Here is a 21,349-nt window from a genome sequence, read left to right on the forward strand (position 1 = left end):
GCCGCTGGGAGAGGCCTCTGATGCTTTTTTAGTCTGTCCAGCCCCCACCCCCCCAACCCCTACCTGACCCGGCTCCCTAGATCTAAAATGAAATTCTGTCAAAGACAATCCATTTTGATTGTTTGGTAGCTTTTGGCCACAGGGCTTTGATGAAGGGCCCTTCTGCCAATGGGGTGGTTTTGTGTGTGTGTGTGTGTGTGTGTGTGTGTGTGTGTTTATTTGGTTAAAAAAAACAAACTTACTACAGTATTAAAGTATTGCTTAACTTACAGAAGATCTCCTCATGTAGTGTCTGTGCCCAAGAGATGGGCTGAGCTGAGTTCTGCGTATTTCAATGCCATTAGGATGAGGACAGGAGGACCCACCAGTGTATATCTATCTCCAATGTGCCTGCTTCTCCTTCCCTTTTGCTCCCCACACAGATCCCTTGCTATCCCCTTCCTTGGGAAAATATCTTGGCCTGTGAAGCACATTCAAGAAAAATATTCTCCTCCCCCCAAATTCCCTCTGTCCCTGCGTGCCATTTCCAATAGACTAAAGATAAGTATGAGTTAGTGTTCTTTTTTTTTGTAAACAATTTCATATGCAATATAATACAGAAAGCATGGCTGACCATCAATAAAAATGTAGTAAACTATATTGCTTTATTCTTGATTATGCTGCAGTAAGTAAGTGAATGGCAGAATGAAACAGTGTGGTTGGTGGAGGTGGAGGCTAAGTCCCTAGCCCTCGCTTGCACTAAAGATCAAAATAGGTTGGTAATTTTTTTCTTCCTAGCCAGAAAATAAAAATAGAACAAAAAAAAAAACAAAAAGAAAGAAAGGAAAAAACAAAACAAAACCAAAACAAAAACAAAAAAAAACCCAAAACCATAAAAACAAAAAACAAAAAACTGAACACCTTTCAGGTCATTAGAACCAACAATTACCCAATGATTGAACTAGTCTAATAAGATGTGTGTAACATTTACTGGCTGTGGATTGCTGTAAGATGAGAAATTAAATGGACAGCAATAGAGCCATGCTACCTTAAAGTCCAAGCTACAAAGTTCAAATTAAAACAAACATTATGAAGGATAGAAATGCAAAGGCCAGGTCAGGCTTCGTTTGAATCAAGCCAATGGGTGGTGGGGTGGGGAGGGAGCCCTGTGCTCTGTTTGGTTTTCCAATGGGGGTTGGGGTGGGGTGAGGAAGGCTGGGCTTGTCCATGTTTTCAAAATGCTCCTGGAGAGAAAAGCAGGGATTCTGTCCTCTCAAATACTGCCCTTTCTGGATGGGAGAGGAACAGGGGTGCAGGAGCTGTCCAGCAAATTCCATGCTCTTTCCATTGGGAGACAAGGTGCTCTTGGGGGCCTGGGCAGATGGAATTAGACTGACAGAACCATAGCCAGGTAGAGCTGGAAAGGCCCTGAAGGGTCATCTAGTCCAACCCCCTCATTTTACAGTTGAGGAAACTGAGGCCCGAAGTGGTGAAGTGACTTGCCCAACTGGCGGCTAGAATGTCACACAAGTGGCTATTTCCCAAACTTGGGGGAGAAGGAGAACTGATTGCTCAAATGGTATTCTCCCCCATAAAAGGTGGTTCCCAGGTCGCCATTGAGCTTAACTGAAACAAAGACGAGGCTGAACATCAGTGCTAAAATAATTTACAAAAATCTTTCAAAATGGACTTCTAGATGATTGGGGCAGGGGGAAGGGGGGGGACTAACGTGAACCTTAACCTAGGTAGCCACATTGAAACATATCAGATTCCACAATATTTGTGCTATGGGCTACTGGGTCTCTTCAAAAGGTATATAAACATCTAAAACATATTCACACAGATTATCAATTTCTTCTGAACATTCTTAAAAAAATATTTTTTCTCTTAGTAAAATCATTTTAATATACCATGCCTCCCTCTTTTAAAAAATAAATTAAAAAAATCCAGTTTTGCATATCTAGCATTAGCATTTAAGGTAGTATGGCAGACCCCTTGAAAGTTAAGGGGGGGGCGGGGAATCTACAAAATGCCGGGGAGTTGGCCAGCATTTTAACATTGTGAGACCTTTGGTTAGTTGAAACCACATCAGATCAGAAAAAAAAAAAGAAAAATAAGGAAAAGAAAAATAAAGAAAAAAAAACAAAGAAAAGAAAATTGACCTTAAAATTAAAAAAGACAATTAAAAAAGAAAAAAAAACTGCCCCAAAATTAGCATTTTGTTTTCTTAAATAAGAGAAAGTTCTATCCTTACTGGTCCTAAATCTGAATAACTACATCTAATTTTTTTTTAACCTTAATTACAATACACCTACCAATATGTACTAGAAGAAAGAGGAGAAAAAAAGTTACTACACTAGTATCAGGACAGCACACTTACAAGATAGCCATTTTATACATTATTAACAGACAATGGTCAACAAAGAATCATCTATGAGGTGACAGGGAATGAAGAGAAAACAAATGGTAGTACAGTACATCCTCAACATGGACAAAATATTAATAAAAAATTCCCTGGCACAGACATTGAATCACAGGGAATTGACTTCCTTTTTTATGTTGTTTTTTTTTGTTGGTTTTTGTTTTTTTGTGTTTTTTTTTAAAGAACCATCTACTTTATTGTTATTACTTGATCAAGTCTCAATATTTAAAAAGCGTCCAGCATTTTATACTTAACCTGGTTGTTCCAAAATAAGAAAGAACCAACCCCCCCCCCAAAAAAAACCCCAAACAAAACCAAAACCCACAACAACCCTAAAATGTTATGTTGGAAAAACAAAGAGCATGATTCATTTTATTTACTTAATCAGAACTGAGAAAGAAAAAAAAACCCAAAGCTTTTTTTTCCTTCCTTTCCATTCAGCATCATGGCGCCTCTTGCTTGAAGATGCCTTTGCGCTACCCTGCCTAGTGAATGCCTACATTAGTCTACTCATTAGTAACATTTATAAAAATAGGAGTGCAGCAGCTCTTTATAATAAATGTCGCATTCAGTGTCTCATACTGGCTGTGCCTCGAGTACCAAATTTATAAACGTAACAATTTAAAAAAATATTAATAAAACTTGTCAATATCACGTTAAAAAAAGAAAAATATATTCACACTACAGTATGTTGTTGGTGTTGCTGTTGTTTAATGCCATCTACTGAGTTGTACTTTTCTAAGTTGCTGTTGCAGGCCTATTTACCAATATTAAAAAAATTAAATTAAAAAATATCCTTCATCATAAGTATCTTTTCCCCAACTGAGGACCATATATTATAACAGCCAAATATTAAACATGTGCAAACAGGAAATTGTCAGTTTTTCCCACCAGTCACAGTGCAGTGATGTTTATACTTTTTAAAAATGTTTTAATTCTGTTTACATCTACAATAAATTAAAAACAAAACAAAACAAAAAATCTTCCCTAGCCTCTCTGGTGATACTCGCAGCACTGAGGTATTAAAAAAAAAACATAAAGAGTTTGCTTTCTTAATTTGTTAATGGAAAGAATAATGGATAAAGATATCAACAATGGAGAACTAGCCATCCCTGGCCCAAGGGCTCCAGACTGGGGGAGGGGGAGAGAGAGGAAGGGGAGAAAAGAGGGAAGCGTCTTGGGTGACACTTGGAGGAGCTGAAATGATTGGACGATAAAAACGAATCTAATTTTTTAAATGACTAAAAAAATATGCCCTCCCCCCTCCCCCAAGCCAAACAGGTGTGCTTTGAACTTTAAATACGTTAAATATTAACATTGCTATCTTTTTCAAAGTCTCGGGAAAAGCAGTATTTCATAGTTTAAATTAAAAAATACAACTAGACTGTTCATTGGAAGCTGTGTACAAAGGAGCAGTGAGTATGCTGGTGTGACACTAGTAGAATTCTTAGGTCTAATGTACTGACAAAAGAGCTAAACTGTGTTCTTTTTGACTTCATCAAGGGCAGCCCTGGCAGCTGATTGTTCTTAGACGTTAAAACTCAAAAATTGACCTTTTTTTTTTTTTTAAAAAAAAATTGGTTTCCTTTTTTGTTTCTTTCCACAGATCATCAAACTGCCTGGGACGAAGTCCCTCACAAAAATAGTTTTTTTTTTTTCATTTTCTCTTTCTTAATAGTTTCTATGTAGTTAATGGAATTGTATTTACAGCACTTATTATTTTTTTCTCCAGAATTCACAATTTCAAAAAATCTTATAATATCACCTCTTTCAACAGAAAAAAGCACTTATAGAAAAGAAGGACGACTGAAATGTTGTCGTCCTTACCTTATTGCCGAAAATAGATATACTTAGGTTAACAAAGAGACATCACAAAAATGAATCGCTAAAGAGCCTGTTAGTTAAGCTATGCTCTCGCTTCTACAAATGCAAATGAGAAACTTTTATGCCCAACTCCCGCTCCAGCGTTTCTCGACTTCGAATTTCAGAGTGTGCTAAAATTCCACCTGAAAAGTTATACAATTTCAGAATGGGCACCAAAAGGTTGAGAGTCACATTACCATCTCAGCATCCTTGAAGCAGGAACAGAACCAAAAATCACAACCAAAAAAACTTTTTTTTTTAAAAGAAAGTAAAATCCTTAATATAACAGTTATACTATGGTTAGCTTTTAACTACATATTAAAGCGACAAGGCTACTAGACTATGTCAAAAACACTACCAAATGTGATTCAAAGATATTTAAAAGGAAGGGTATGGGGGTGAGGATGGGACAAGGGGAGCTATCAAGAAAAAAAAACAAAAAACCCACAAAAATCATGGATTATATACACATTTTTAAAAGCTGTTATCTTATATAGTACAGCAGATTCATGAGATGATGAGATTGAATTCAACCCTCAGTCCGAAGTGAGCCATCTCCAGTGGGGGTGGGGGTGGGGAGTGAGGCTGAAGGTGTCCAGGTCTGAAGACATCACCTAAACAAAGGGCCACTCAGAAACTTCGCCCAGTCTTGCCTGGACATCCAGGTATGCTCTGTTGGAAAGGAGAGGACAGACACACCCAGAATGGGAACACACAGAGAGGGGTGGGGGTTGGAGGAGAGAAGTGTTACTGGTAGGTGGGCTACTTTTCACACAGAAATTTCAAAAGTGGCTTATGGGCCCTGTGTCACTATTTGTGTGTGTAATTAGGCATCTGGGCCAGTAGTTCTCAAACTTTTGTGTGTATGAGGACCCCTTTGTAATCTATACAAATTTTGAGGACCGTCCCCTTCGAACCACCATGTGGAGGCCCACTGGATAGCAGCTGGACACTACAGTACTGGATTGGACCACCCTCTGCAATCAGTTAATACCCCTCACTCCCATCCTCCAGCTGTCCTAAGCTCACAAGTAAGGAACCTCTTTTCTACCCTGGATCTGGATTTGGGGGCGGGGATGTGGGCTACTCTTGCTGGCCTGATTCAAAGGGTATGTTTTATATAGGTCTGGCTGCCTTCAGTAATGAAGCAAAGGAAGGTAGCTATAGTCCATGAACTATCAACATGCTACGTGTAAATCAGGGTCTCTCTGAATTTATATATAGAACAAATACGCCCACTGATTGTTTCTGCATCTGTGTCTATTTCTAAAGCTAGATGTGTCTAAATAATGAAAATATGTTTGCAGCCACCAGCATATTTGAATTTCATAAGGGCTATGTTTCATGCCAGGGTGCCAAACTCACAACACTCAAAAGGAATTTCTTTGAGCTTTGTCTACAGCAGCAGAAACAGAATCATGGTTTGTAGACTTGCTAATTGTTCTTCCCTGTTTTGGGCCATTTGCTTAAATCTAGACCATCTACCTGCCTTGTACAGATGGTGCTAAAAGCTAGTGACTGTTTTGGTCCTAAGACTTGTGACCTGCCTGCAATACCTCCTAGTCTTTTGCTGTCCAGTTCACCTCTCTTTCCCCTCCTGCCCCCACACCTGCCAGGCTCCACATTTCTTCCAGATTTCACCACTCTACCCTGGGAGGAAAATTTATCACCAAAACAGGATGGGCTCTGAGAGACATTCACCGAGGATGGAATGCCCCTAAAAAGCAATAAGGCACTATGGGGAACCGGGAGGAGGGTGAAGGAATGGGTGGATACGGAATACTGCCTCATCCCTTTCTGGGAGAACAAGCAGCGATATTGGCTGAGGCTATCTGGCCCAGCCTGATTAAGGAAGGTCTGGTCCCGCCCTCCTCAGACTCCACAAAGGCTTGAAATAATCTGAGACAACAAGGCCTCTCAGTCACATGATTTCTCTCCTCAATCTCCTGTGACTGCCTCTCTTCCTCTGCCCCTAAATCAGTCTTAATTAGTTGCGAGCAGCTCTTCACACAGTTAATAGCCTTGGGCTCAGGCTGGCAATGAAAGTGTCAGGACTCACATGGTGGGTAGGGGGAAACTCAGACATATTATTCACTTGGTTAAAAGGGGGGGCACATGGGCAGCTGGATTAGTTGACATGACTTTGTTAACCTTCCCCCCTCTCTGTCTAATACTCTCCTCAAAGTATAAGTTTGCTTTGGCCACATATCTGCTACCCCCCACCCCTGAGCACTAACATTAGAAAACCTCAGAAATTCTCCTAAGCTCAGCTTGCCACTCTGAGGCTCTGTCCTACAGACCTACAGAAGTCCCATAGGGTCTTCAGGGTGGATTACTGGTGTTTCTTTTGTTGACTGTGTGTCCTTTGCCACTCTGTGCCTTAGTTTTCCCCACCTGCAAAAATGGCAATACCTTTCACAGGATCAAAGACCCAGAGCTAGAAGGGACCTCTGATACCACCTTGGTCCAACCTCCTCTTTCTACAGATGAGGAAACTGAGGCCCAGAGAGGTTCAGTTACTTCCCTAAGAAGAAGAACTAAGATGCAAACATAACTCCTCTTAACGACAGAGTCAAAGCTCTTTTCTACTACAGGACTGTCCACCTTGCCCGTCTTCCCAGTGGGATGCCATGCAAGTTGCTGAAGTGATGTTTGTGCCAAAACATGAGGGCAGATGTAATAAAGGGAAAGCATTTTTTTTGGGGTGGCAATCAGGGTTGAGTGACTTGCCCAGGGTCACACAGCTGGTAAGCATCTGAGGCCAGATTTGAACTCAGGTCCTTCTGACTCCAGGGCCAATGCTCTATCCACTGCGCCACCTAGCTGAATAAAGGCATTTTGTCAAGTCACTTGGTTGGGCATTGAAATACCCACGTTATACCATGGCCCCACTCAGTGGCTAGCCATGGGAGATGTTATAAAGGCAGAATGAAAGAAGCTTTTGCATCCTGCCTTAAGGAATGCAAATCTATCCTTTAGAGCTGAGAATCAGAGACTGGTTCTCCCTACAACTCATAACCCCAGCAAAGGATTAGATAGGTGGGCCAACCCAATGGCAAGTTCATAGAGTTGGAAGGGACTTTAGAGAATTTGTTGCCAAATAACCACATTCCTCCCTTCATGTCTACTATGGTATTCTGCCAAAATAACAGAGGGCCATTCCTCTAGCCTCCTCCCACACTCCATCAAACCCTAATACACATCATGAGCTGCAGGAAAGAGTTGCTCAGAACTGTACCCTACTATTATACTCTTCCACCCTGAAGAGGGAGGCACGTGTAATTAGCATACTTCAAATCCCTAAACTAACATGCCAGCAAAAAACACCTTTGGTGGTTTCATAGGAAGAAGCCCGTGTCCTCTTCAACGATGTCTTCCTAAGAATGACGAATATTTACTCTCAAATGTGAAGATGGCAGGAAGTTCCCTTACTGTTCTCCCCCCACCCCAACTTTGCACGATTCAAAAAAATATTTAATTAACTTCAGCTCAGTTAAAAAGGTTAGGAAACTGGCAGTGATCCAAACCCATGTTAGGCAGGTGATGTCGTTAATTTAATTTGCTCAGGTTTTAGTGCTCTAATCTGGATAATTGCTCACCAGTTATAGGCAAAAAATGTTTTCTTTTCAGTAAAACACTAAGTTCAGTTTTTTAACTGTAGAATTCTCATTGGTTCAATTTTCTTTGAACACTGGAAAGACTCCAGAAACTGAAGAGGGGGACTTACCCTACTCCAGGGCACAGGAGTCCCTGACCACTTGCACCCCCTCCTCAGGGATATTTCCCTGGGGAAAGCTGGGCAGGGCCATTTTCTTGATCTGCTTCCTGGTGTTTATAAACCAGCAAACCCACCCATGGCACATGGCTGGGCACAAGATCTCCTTCCAGTTTCCCATAGTCTTGATTACATTTCAAGAAAGAAAAGGGTGATGAGAAAGGAAGGGTAGATGGAGGCAGAAAAGAAGGGAAGGGGGGGAGAGAGAGAGAGAGAGAGAGAGAGAGAGAGAGAGAGAGAGAGAGAGAGAGAGAAGATTGGGAGCAGGGGAAGAAAATGAGAAAGAGAAAAGGGGTATGACTGAAACTGAGTGGGGAGAAAAGATTTTGGAAAGGAAGTCCAAAGAAAGAAAAGTATTGAGTGGATGGGGTTGGGGAGTGAGAAGAGGGTGTGACCTTATATGTATGTTCAGCTCCCATACATGTATGGACACTCCCAGACAAGGCAGAGATATATGGCAGAGACTTTAATACCTCAGAGTGAGATGGCAACAAGAACACCTGCTCAATGGTATCCATTTGTAAAGGCCGTTGCAATCAAAGGTCCCTAAAATTGCATAATTGTTAAGGTCATCAGTGAGTGCACTATACATTGGAACAGATAGATTGTTCAGGGTGCTATACATTGGAATGTACTGGGAAATTCTTGGGAAAAGGAAGCGTCAACAAGACTAGCTGTGGTTGCTAGCATGAATGTGTCATTTTGAGACACCGCACCTTGAGGGACTTGGGCTAAAGTCATCATTCTTATTAGAAAGAGGATGGGGGAGGGAGAAAATATGAGCACCCCTGTCCCCACATAATAAAAGTTAAAGCACTATTGGCTCTGTTTCAGAGAAAGAAGTTGAGAGCCTAATTTGGAAGTGGGATTGGGATCAGAGATAGGTAGGTTGGAGAGGTTGGCTGGCTGTGGATTCTGGCCAGCACCTTATAAGCTGCGGGTGATGGCTACTTTCTTCCATGGCCCTAGAGGTTCCATCTGGGGTTTAAGACACCATAGTACTGAAAAACTGGCCAGTTGTGCAGTGATTTTTTTTTAAAAGCAGGTCTATGAAGAAGTCCAAACACTTAAGTTTTCAAGAACAAACAGACCTCTTTTTCTTGAGGTAGAATTGGGGAGATAGGTGGCATTGAGAGCTGGTCATTTAAATTGATGAAGCTGCTGGATGAATAATAATATTTCTTATCTGATGGCACTACCGCTCTGAGTTACCTAAGTGACATTAAGATGGGAATTGAAAGTGGACCCAGAGGTCAAGGGTCAAGACTGGAAGTCCTCCTTCATGGGAAGGTGATTCTCACACTATAAGGAACAGGTCTCCCCCAGGCTCTGGCTCCCCAAACCCTGTCTCCCTCCCACCTTCTTAACCCAATTTCTCCAATAATATCTGCCTACTTCCCCCAATGAGTCCCAGATTTTGTTGAAGATGTTACCTGGGACTCCAGTCATTTCCCTATCTTGCTGAATTTTTCTTTTTTTTGGGGGGGGATGTAGAAAGTTTTGTCTCTAAAATGGAGGAAAGGGGACACAGGGACAGTAAGTGAGCGGGCTCAGACACATTCATGCTCACACACACGTGGGGAGTGCAGGGGAAAGACAATACAATCTGAAAACAGCATGCAAATTTGTTAAGCAAATTTCCTTGCTTGTATTAGTTAGATTATAGAACCACAGAGCATCATAAATAGCAAATGCATTTGGCTTCCTGGAGGCTTTTGTTTCTAAAGAACTTGAGGGGGACCCTGGATACTGTACAAAAACTTTAGAAAACAAGCAGGCCTGGGTTTCCATCACCACCCTCTAGCCCTCCTGCCCCAGACATCCCTCCCCTGGGCCTTTCACCAACTATAACCCCAGGGTGAAGCAGGCCAGGGGGGGTGCATGGGGACTCTACAGGTCTAAGATGCTGCCCTGGAAGAGCAGGCCATAAGGGTGAGTTTCCAACTTGGATGACCAGTGGAGAGAGAAGACTTGGAGGGGAGGGTTTCTTAAAGGCTCTTTGCTCCCAGGTGGGGAAAGGAAAACTCACCCAGTTTGGTATCCCATAGGGACATCCCACTGGCTCCACCCCCTCCCTACCTTAGATCCTTTCAATACACCCTCCCTCCCAGCCAAAAGAGGTTGGGGAGGATGAGTGGAGAGAAGGAAGGGGTGGGAGAAAAAAAGCCAAATACTTACAGCTATTCCATGGCTGAAGCCCGAGCCAGGCTGTGGGCTGGCTGCACCTATATAATTCCCCACTCCGGAGTCCTGGCTTGCTGGGCCGTAGAGGTCAGCGACGGGTCCTGGGCTGTTGGCCCCAGGGAAGCCTCCTGGCCGCGCTGGGTTGGAGCCTGCCGGGGAAGCGGGCGCGCCAAAATTCGGTTGAGCACTGTAGCTATTCAGGACTGGTGTGCAGAGAATAAAGCTGGGTATGAGGCCAGAAGCCAGGCATGCACCGTTCATTACAAGCCAAACACTCGAGAAAATACAGCTGAGGCCCAACTTCTAACACTCAACCAAGGCCATGCGATAACATCAGCAGGGACTCAATAGTCAGCCCAGGCTACTACTAAGAAGCTCAGAGCTCCAAAAATATAAAGATAATAAGAAACAATCATTCAACACACTATTGCAACCAACTGGAGGTGCTCGCTGCCCACCGAATTATCACAATAGAGAGAAATAGATATAGAGATATGTAGGAGAGATAAATATATAAATATATATGTATAAAGAGAGAAATATTATTCCACATCTGAGTTGATGCTCATGCACTCTTGTTCTAAATCTGGGCACGTTGAGACAGCATTCACATCCCATGCAAACTACAAAGGAACTAGTTTTAGACTACACATTGTGTTAATATTGATATTAAAACGGACAGCAAAGAAAGCAAATCGTGTCCAGAAAAAAAAAAATCTTGGGAGGGGGTGGATATTTGGGGGGGATTCTTTTGGTTGTGTTTTTTTGTTTTGGATCCATTAGATGATATACGGCATTAAAAAAAAGACACACACAAAAAAAAGATCTCTCACCCACCTCCTTCCCCGCCCCCACCCCCAATCCACTCCTCTCCCTCTTCCCGCCTCCCCACCATTTTGAGCACTGCATGAACGGTTTTTTGGACACTGAAACGTGGTCAGAGGATGTGGTATGTCATGGAAAGTTTGGGAGTCTTAAAATAACAGTAATGATGACAGCAAAGGAGTTCCTTCAGGTGTGGAGAGCAGGGGATGGAGGGGATGGGGAGAGGAGGCCTGGGGGCTGGGAACAAAGCAGAGGAGTCAAAGATTCTGTAGGGCACCCACACACTCACCTCCTTAGGTAGAAGGAAAAGGGGGATTGCTTTTTTTCCCTTTTGTTTTTGTTTTTGTTTTTTTAAAAGAAGAAGAGAGAGAAGTGTGAATACAGAGGGTACTAAGTGAAGCAGTTCAGAGCTGAAGCATGTTATATCTAAACGACTGGTTTCTCATAATCACCCCTGGATGTAGGACATGTCAACAAGGATGGGAGGAAGGGGAAGGGGAGGAGGGAGGGAGGGAGAGGGAGAGAGGGAGGGGGGGGGGGAGAGAGAGAGAGAGAGAGAGAGAGAGAGGGAGACCGAGAGAGAGCGAGCTCAGTATATACCTTTGCTACAGAGATGCCAGGGGGTTGAGGTCTTGCTATCCTGTGGATGGCGGTGGTCAGTTGGTGGGGCAGAAGGAAGACAACTGAAGACAATAGCAATACCCTCCTCTTTGCCTCCAGTCCCCTTCACTCCAGATACCCCACCCCACCCAGTTGTCTGGCCCCTCCCTCACCCCCACCCAGCATCCTCATTAACCGAGGTAAACACTGCTGTCTCTCTCCCCATATCTCCAATTCCCAATAGACTTTCAATTATGAATTTCCTCCCATTGCTTTTTTTTTTTGGGTAGAGGGAAGGACAAAGGAATGGGGTGAGCCTAGAGAGGGCACTGTCACACCCCTAGCCTGCTGAAGGAAGGAACAGAAGGCTCATCTCATAAAGGGTCACAGGAACTTCCATACAGATCTCTGGTTCACACCTGTCTCCTTTTTGCTACTTCCTTCAACTCTAAGGAAAGAAAGAAACTTTTCAGAAATGGTTATCTTGGATTGGGGGCTCCTTGAAGGCAGGGGTTGGTTTTTCCCCCTTTCTTTGTGTCCCCAGCACTTATTACAGTTCCTGGCACATAGGTGGCACTTAATAAATACTTCTTGACTTGACTTGCCGCCTCTCTGGTTCACTACCTTGCTGGAATGCATTAGCAATCAGAAAAGAAAAAGACAAATCCAAATGGACCACCCTTTGGGAGAATATAATTTGGGGCTATCCCTAAGTCCTGTCTCCCTCCCTTTGGCCTCTCAGGGCTGGAGGAGTCTACTGCTGATGGGACTTGAGAGGCAAACATATTTCTACCCTAATCTTTGTGTTGGGGATGGGGAGGAAACAAAGTGACCCAAACTAGCCAAACTAGGTGTGGAGGCAGGAGGAGCTATCAGGACAACTCAAGGTGATGGGAATAATGGAGGAAACCTGTCTGGGCTGTGGTACATAACAGAAGGCATGAGAGCTGGAAAGGATTTTAGGGCTTACCTGGTCCAACTCCCTTGTTTTACAGAGGAGGAAACAGAGGCCCAGTGGCAGGAAGTGACTTGTCCAAGGTCACAGAGTAAGGCAGAATGACGTGAATTGTAAATTAGCTGCCTCTCCAGGTCCCTCAAATAAGAGGGGCTATAGTAAGACCCCTTTGGGGAAATGAATAAATTGACCAAAGGAAAGAATAGGTTAAATACTCAAGAAAAAGAAAGAGAAGAAAAAGAAGCAAAATCACAAAGGCCCAAAGCAAATGGATAGATTATTTTGGGAAAAAAATGTACCGGCCGACAAAGGAGCCTGGGATTTTTGAATATAAAAGATTAAACTTGGAGATAACATTTGGCTCCTCACTCAAGGGGGCAAACATCAAGCTGAGATATTCCAAAGGCTGCATTATCTTGGTCTAACATACTTTTTTCTTCTGGGCTTCAGAAAATGAAAATTTTTTTTTGCCTCCCAATCTATCCAGGGAGATTTGTGCAATGGAACTGGCCAGTCCTGCTCCCAGTGGAGAGGGGAGGGGGAATAGAGAGAGAAGAAGTAGCTCTCCTCTCTTCTCACCACAGTAAACCCGTGAAGGTTTCGGGTAGGACCAGATGGCATGGGGAGGGGATACTCAAAATAGAGAGTTCACTTCCTAAAGCACCCTATTTACCGTCTCCTCTCTCTTCCCCCTCCAGCCTCCATGCTTTCCTCCTTGGTAGGAGAAATGCTTAGGAAACTTCAGAGAAAGGGTACAGCAGTCCCACAAAGTCTCCCTAAAATCATCCTTGATAGACGTTGAGAGAAAGACTGCATGGTAATGCTCCAATTACATCCATGTTGCCCCCCTGCCCCACCAATCCTCCAGGCTCCAAGCAAGCCTGCAATAAGATGTTGCAGATTAATAGTTAGACCTGAGAGTTTAAAAACAACAACAAAATAAAACAAACCCAAAACACGAAACCTGGGTTTATCCATATAGTCTACAATCCAGTCTCACTCATCTTCTTGCTGTGTCTTATTTACTATATTCCATCACCTGCCTTATGGCTGGAACACTCTCCCATCTCATCTCTGACTTCTGGCTTCCCCTAAGACTCAGCTCAAATCCCCTTTTCTATGGCTGGCCTTTCTCAGTCTCCCTCTTTCTTAGTGCCTTCCCTCTGAGACTGCCTTCCATATATCCTGTCTATATCTCATATGTAAATAGTAGTTGGTATATTGTCTCCCCAAATGGGTGCTGTTCTTTGCATCCCTAGTGCTTAGCACAGTGCCTTGGTATATAGTAAGTGCTTAATAAATGCTTATTGACTGACTTTGGGATGACAGGTGAGTTACTTGACTTCTCTGTGCCTCCGTTTAAATGGTGATAATTATATCTCTAGTATCAACTTCACGGGGCTTTTATGATTCTCAGATAAGATAATATGCAAATGGTATTTGCCAACTTCAAAACATTTTATTGAGGCAGCATGGAGTAGTGGATTGAGAAGAGGCTCAAAGCCTGGAAAGACCTGGGTTCAAGATCCTCAACCTGTCAGTGCTCTAGAATGCTGCCTAATCCATATTAAAATGTAATTGGGAAATATTTAACAAAATAAATAAAAATACAATGAAACACAAAAATGTTAATATGAGGTTATCTAAGTAAATATACAGTTCATAGGCATCCTTATGTATGGTTTATTTTGCCATTTTACAGATGAGGAAACTGAGACAGAGAGCAATTAAGTGATTTGCCCAGGGAATAACTAGTAAGTCTCATGCTGGATTTGAAAGTATGTTTTTCTGACTCTAGGTCCAGTGCTCTATCTACCCGCCCTTGACTATGTTCAATATTTTAATCACTTAGTTAGAGTATGAATTTTCAGGGGACATAGATAGCATGGGATGACAAAGTTGGTATCCAAGTAGAACCTGACAAGTTATGATGGTGTCGTTGTTCGGTTGTTTCAGTCATGTCTAACTCTCTGTGGCCCCATTTGGGGTTTTCTTGGCAAAGATACTGGAGTGCTTTGCCATTGCCTTCTCTAGCTCATTTTTACAGATGAGGAAACTGAGGCCAACAGGGTTAAGTGACTTGCCCTGGGTCACACAGCATGTAAGTGTCTGAGGCTGGATTTGAACTCACGAAAATGAGTCTTCTTGGTTTCCAGGCCAGTGCTCTATCCATTGCATCACCTAGCTGCCTATGGTTTAGTTTGGTGGGTTCCATTTCTATCTGAGTTTGACACCACTGGCCCAGACAACTTTCTAAGCCCATAAGTAAAGGACTATGTAAATGTGAGGTACAATTATTATTTTTACCAAGGCTGCTTCAAAGGAATTTGGTCCAACTGCAGCCAGCCTGGCTCTCATATCGTTCTAACCTTTCCCCTGCTTTCCCAGTAGATCACGGCTCAGGAGAGGGCAGAGAATGGAACCCTGAATTCTTCAGGCAGCTGGGAGAGGGGTTCATAACCTTTACAGAACCATTATATCTCTGGCAGTGAATTCCTTCACTCCGTCATCATAGATCTGGAGATGGAAGGGAGAGAAGTCTTTTAATTCAACTCCCCCAATTTACAATGAAGGAAAAGGCCTAGAGAAGTTAGATCCCAGTGTGACACAAGTAGCAAATGATAGACCCTACCCCCTTTTTACTTCTCCTTGGGTAGGAAACATAATTCTTTCAGCTCTAAAAAAGTTGTTATTTTTGCCTTTCTTTTTATCACCAGTGCCCAGCACACACTAGGTGCTTAATAAATGTCTGTTGACTTAACTTGCCTTGACAATGACCCCCAGAGACACAGTTGGGGAATTACCCATGCTGCTTTAAGAAAAAAGCCCTCTTCTAAAATGAATACAATTTACCCTGTTTAATAAAAGAGAGTGAAAAAATTGGGCACAGCCACTTTTCTCCATAAAAAACAGTGTCAGCCGCTGTTCATTCCCATGGTGGAGATGTATTAAAAACAAGGTAATTTTCTTTTCACTGAAAGTCAATTTAACACTACAGACTGAACACAGAGCTGACTACCTGAAAACTGGTTCCCTGGGGTCTCTGCACCTCCTGCCATTATTGTATAAACAGAAGTGCGGAGAAAGGGAGGGCATGATGTGCCCAGACTTTCAGAAAGCAGCCAGCTGGGGAGGAACCTTTAAAAGGATGTCAATAGAGCTAAGGTCCTTGCCTTTAGGAAGCTTACAGTCTAAAGTTCCAAAGTTTCTTCAGTAATCCATGGTGGGGCTGGAGGGGGATGTGGAGGGGGCAAGAAACCTGAAGTGTAAATGGTTGACTGGTGATGTAACTTACGTCAATCACTTTATACATCTTAAAGAGCTATAAAATGCTATTATTATTATTTTTTAAAATCGCATTCTAGAGACAGATGGGCCAGAATCTGGGACCGAGCACGGTCAGGTGCAGTGGGACACCGGCTTTCCCAAATTGTATTTACTGTGCCGAGATTTATAAACTGGATTCTGAGTCTAGAGAGGGAACAGTATGCTGAAATCCCTTCCAGTTTTCACTGAGGCCCTGTGAGTCTGTCTGAGTCTAGGCGCTCAAAGACAGCTGGGTTACTCTTCTCCTAGTAGGCAGAACGAACAGTTCTCCATCATCATAGTGTAACTTTTACCCTAGCTGACTCCTGGCCAAGCTCTGCCATGCCTCTGGGTCTTCGATATTCAGCCAGTGTGGGACCAGGGAATGAACGCTCTGTCCATCATAAGTGTAAGCAAAGAATAATTAGGCTGGTAGACCTGTTACTCACTGAAAACAAGATATGGGCAGGCCTAGTTTTGAGAAAACCTTCTATATGAAAACCCACATTTTGGAGTCACATCAATTAGAGGGTGATTATTCACACTGACCAGGTTCCTACCAAGCCCCCATTGCTATTGATATTTAACTGTTTATCAGTCTCTTTTGTCGTTTAATCCAGTCCGACTCTTTGTAACCCCGTTTGGGGTTTTCTTGGCAAAGATACTGGAGCGGTTTGCCATTTCCTTCTCCAGCTCATTTTACAGATGAGAAAAATGAGGCAAATGGGGTTAAGTGACTTGCCCAGGGTCACAAAACTAGTGTCTAAGGCCAAATTTGAACTCAGGTCTTCCTAACTCCAGGCCCAGTGCTCTACCCACTGCTCCACCTAGCTGCCTCTAATCAGCTCTCTGGAAGAACAAAAGTGGGAGAAAGCGAGGATCTTATATGTTCTATGCCAATGTCCTATAAAGCTAAATTAGGAATAATGGAAAAGCAGCTCTGGAAAGGATTGTATTTTCAAAAATAAAAGGACTACTAACTTCTGTAACATGAGAGGGTTAGACAAAATGATTTCTAAGGTCCCTTTTAGCTCTGACATTCTGAGAGTCTCAGGAAGGAAGGAAAAGAAAGAAAAGAAAAAGCATTTAAGTGTCTTTTATGTACTGGGCAATGTGCTAAGAGCTTTACAGATATTATTTAATTTGATAATCTCTATGTAAAATAAGGTACACCCAAAAAGTGTTTAAAGCCAAATAATAATGAGAGTGTGTGTGTGTGTGTGTGTGTGTGTGTGTGAGAGAGAGAGAGAGAGAGAGAGAGAGAGAGAGAGAGAGAGAGAGAGTGTGTGTGCACACAGTGAATAGAACACTGGGCTTGGAATCAAAAAGACTCATCCTCATGAGTTCAAATCTGGCCTTAGATACTTACTAGCTGTGTGACCTTGGGCAAGTCACTTAACCCTGTTTGCCTCAGTTTCCTGAACTGTAAAATGAGCAAGAGAAGGAATGGCAAACCACTGAAGGATCACTGCCAAGAAAACCCCAAATGGGATCATGAAGAGTCGAACACAACTGAAATGACTCATCATCAACAACAACAATCACGTGTACAAGGTTTGCAAAGTGCATTCCATGTTATCTCATTTGAGCCTCATGCTATTATTATCCACATTTTACAAATGAGGAAACTGAGGCTGACAGAGGTTGTGATGTACCCCAGGGTCACATAAGTGCAAAGTGTCTGAGGCTGGATTTGAATTCAGGTCCAACATACCGTGTGTCACCTCACTGTGTCAGAGAACAGCTCTCCTACGGCTCACTGCCAGCAGCTGTGGAGGACTGACTGTGTACTGAACTTAACTGTGAACTTCCTGGGGGAAAGGGGCTCCGAATGGATTCAGGCCTTCAGAAGGAGCACAGGTGCCCCCTTAGGAATGGACTGGGAATTCCTTTAAAGGCAAAAACAAACCAAAAAGGAAGGGATCGTCATAATTTTGTGAAGCAAAAAGCTGAAGAAATAAGGTTGATTTTTATTAAAATATTATAACATGGGGGGCTTTTTTCTCTTTTTTGGGGGGGGTGTCTTTTATCAGTACACAAAGTGGATTACTTTTGTATAAACACAAGACTAAATTAACTGCCTGACTGTAACTACAAAGTCAGTCAGCTGTTTCTTCTGCCTCTCTCACGCCCTCACCAATGAGCCTGTCTCAGTGGTTAGCTCCTGATCTGGCTCCCCAACTCACTCCCTGCGTGCCCCTGAGTCTGATATGGCCCTGAAGGCCACGGCTTTCACCCCATGTGAAAGGATGAGCCTTCTCCTCAAGCAGTGAGAACCCAAGGTTCACCCCTCTGTCTCACTTTCCTTAAGAGGGATCTTAGAATGTAAATTCCTTGCTAGTAGGTACTGTTTTCTTCTTTGCAGTCATACTCCCACAGCCTGACACATTGTAGGCACATTATAAATACCAGTCAATTGATCAGTCCCATCCTTCGACTTCATTTTGATAAAGGAATGATAGATAATCTGTATCTTTAAGTTGAAGAATCACAGAGCTGGATGGGACCCCAGAGGCTGCCTAATTCAACGCTTCCCCTTCTCAATGTCCCCAGCTAGTGGCCATCCAGCCTTTACCTGAAGACCTTTAATGAGAAGAAACCCGTTGGTTCACTGGGCTTTTGGAAAGTACTACTGGTTTGGAAATCTATGACAAGTTTGACTGGAGACAATGACAATCAATCATACCCCATGTTTGCCTGGGAACAAACTGAGCAGATATAGGCTTAAATTAAAACAGAAAGGTTTTACGTTGGACATAAAAACGGACTTCTTACTCATCAAGAGATAAAACATTCAAGCGGATGATCAAAGAGAATGATGGTAGAGCAGAGCCCTTGCCCCTGAAGACCTGAGAGAAGGCCATACATCTGTTCTGGGAGGTTTCATGTTATTTGTCCAATGCGGGAGGGCCGGACCAGATGGTCATCTCAAGGTCTCTTCTCACTCTAGGGTTTTAGAGGAAATCATGTGGCAACTATCTGTACTTGGCTCTGCTTGGTGCTGGGCTTTGAGAGAGTCATTAGGGAATGGGGGCAGGGCAGCAGTAGAAAGGAGCCTGGAAGGACAGAGCTGCTGTAGTGTTGGATTGGGGAAGGCATCCTGCCACTAAAACTGGAAACAGCTGGCAGTGAGAGTATTTCCATCTCTTCCTTAAGCAATGGCATGTGGATCAGAACAAGTGTACCATAAGCAAAAGCCTGAAGGCTGAGACTGTAAAGGGGAGGGAGGGAATCTCTCAGAGGGCATTGGCTATTCTGAGGTATATGCACTGGATTTTTTGATCCAGTCCTAAGGTCCTAAGGGTGGGCCCTAAGAGTGGAGAGAGCAGATGGAATGTTTACAGAGCCCTTTAAATTCCCAGAGGAGCTGGTCCCAAGGGTCTGAGTGTCTTAGGGATGAAACAAGAGCCTCAATTCTTTTACTTTTTGGCTGGTTTCACATTTCCCCAATAGGCAAGGTCAACATTACTATCAGCTCTCAATTATCCACTTTGTAGACTATTTGTAGCCAAGGTTTAATCTCAGGCCAGATTCTCTTTGACCCTCTAGCATGTTTCTGGGCTACATCCCATTCTCTACCCAATGTGTGCTCAGGAACTGCAAACTAATTTGAATATCAGTCCATGCAAAACATAATTAGGAAGGCAAATCTACTGCCAAAACCATAATTAATTACACAATGCATTCTCATGCCAAATAAAGAATAATTTCTGGATTCTGCCACTGTTCCCCTCCATCAGTATGAAAAATTTAGTTGACTATATTATAGCCCTTAAATCATGACCTTCAGGAGGGCAGAACAAGTTTTAAATTTTGGCAGGTATACCTCCTTCCCCTACCATCCTAATAAAGGTATGGGCATCTTCTGTGTATGTCATAAAAACTCTGAGTCTAACTCACTAAAGGAGAACTGGGAAGAAATCCTATGGAGGCGTGTGGGGCAAGGGCTGGCTTTGACAGGAAGGCTGATGATGCAGAAAGGGAGGGGTGCTACAAAGGTGAGAGCTGTTGAACCATTAATGCTTAGTCATGAGTTTGTGTATAATATAAAAAATGAATCTTGTGTATTTCTGATGACATTCTCCCCTACGAGACTGGAAACTCCCTAAGGGCCACAGCAGTCTTGTTTTAATTAACAGCTGAACAAAGTTTACAAAATACTGTCCGTTATATCATTTGAGCTCATGATGTAGGTAATTCAGGTATTATTCCCGGTCTGCAGATAAGAAATCTGAAGCTTGGAGTGATTACGTAACTATTTCATAGTATCACAGCTAGTATTAGGGATAGGATTTGAACCTAGGTCTATTTTCACTGAAGGTCCAATATTCTTTCCAATGAGCTATTGGACTGGAAGCAAGGTAAGGACTGGGGTTTTTCCTGCAGAACAGGGAGCTTCCTCATCAGCCTGGGATTCCTTCAGGGCAAGGACTATGTTTCCTTTCCATGTATGTAGCCATGTGTTTGTTGGTATAGAGAGCCCCCAATGAGATGTCTCCTCTGCCAATTTATATGCCAAAGATGCCAGATTGGTACCTTTTTTATAGCTTATAGAGGGAGTTCTTAATCTGGACAACTGCAAACCTGAAAAAATGTTTATATCTCTACCTACCTATCTATCTACCTATCTATCTACCTATCTATCTATCTATCTATCTATCTATCTATCTATCTATCTATCACTGTATTTCATCATAATTGGCTTCCTCTGTAGCTTTATGTATTTTATTTTATGCATTTAAATATATTCTTCTGAGAAAGGGTTTGTCTGTTTCACTAGACTGCCAAAGGTGTCCATACCACAAAAATAGGTTAAGATCTCCTTCCTTGAGAGAGTTGCTGGGGCTTTGAGTGTTAAGATGACTTCAGTATGTGAGAAGTGGAACTAGAACCCTGGTCTTCCTAACTGTAGGCCGACTTGCTATCCATTACATCATGTTTCCTCTCACTATTTTTTTTTTTTTTGCTTTTATGTGAGGCAATTGGGGTTAAGTGACTTGCCCAAGGTCACACAGCTAGTAAGTGTCAAGTGTCTGAGGCTGGACTTGAACTCAGGTCCTCCTGACTCCAAGGCCAGAGCTCTATCCAGCCTCTCACTATTTTTGAAGCACTATTCTGAATGCTGTGGATGCTTAGTCCATGGGGCTTCCTATCACCTGTGGATTATGCCAAATTAACAGAGAAAGCTGCAGCTTCTCCCTCTCCTCTTGGGGATCTGAGGAACAAAAGTTGGAGAGGCTCTAGGGCCCAGACAAGGGAAAGGCCCAGCAAGGGCAGGCAAAAAGAGGGGCTTATCTCTTCTGCTGTCCTCTGAACTTCAGCAGGAGCATGATGCCCACTAACAAATTAATCCAGAGGGCTGGATGCAAAAGGTCAGCAAAGACAAGATAAACTTGCTTCTGATAAACTGCAGAGAAACATCCAGCCGCGTCTCATTATG

At 42.9% G+C, this 21,349-nt stretch overlaps 1 protein-coding gene across 2 annotated transcripts in view; it reads right to left on the minus strand.

Annotated features, from left to right (window-relative positions):
• Window positions 1–2,189: 2,189 nt before the first annotated feature.
• Window positions 2,190–21,349, minus strand: part of MSI2 (musashi RNA binding protein 2) — a 538,989-nt gene continuing 519,829 nt past the window's right edge. For both annotated transcript variants that reach the window (XM_027870531.1, XM_027870532.1), the window contains exons 13-15: window positions 10,218–10,426; window positions 8,513–8,585; window positions 2,190–4,936 (exon numbers count right to left, since the gene is read on the minus strand). In XM_027870531.1, coding sequence (XP_027726332.1) covers window positions 8,544–8,585; window positions 10,218–10,426 — 251 coding nt within the window. In that variant the 3' untranslated portion in view covers window positions 2,190–4,936; window positions 8,513–8,543. The remainder of the gene's footprint in view (window positions 4,937–8,512; window positions 8,586–10,217; window positions 10,427–21,349) is intronic.

The sequence above is a fragment of the Vombatus ursinus genome, unplaced genomic scaffold, assembly GCF_900497805.2.
Source record: "Vombatus ursinus unplaced genomic scaffold, bare-nosed wombat genome assembly UNPS02014797.1, whole genome shotgun sequence".
In the NCBI taxonomy this organism is placed as follows: domain Eukaryota; kingdom Metazoa; phylum Chordata; class Mammalia; order Diprotodontia; family Vombatidae; genus Vombatus; species Vombatus ursinus.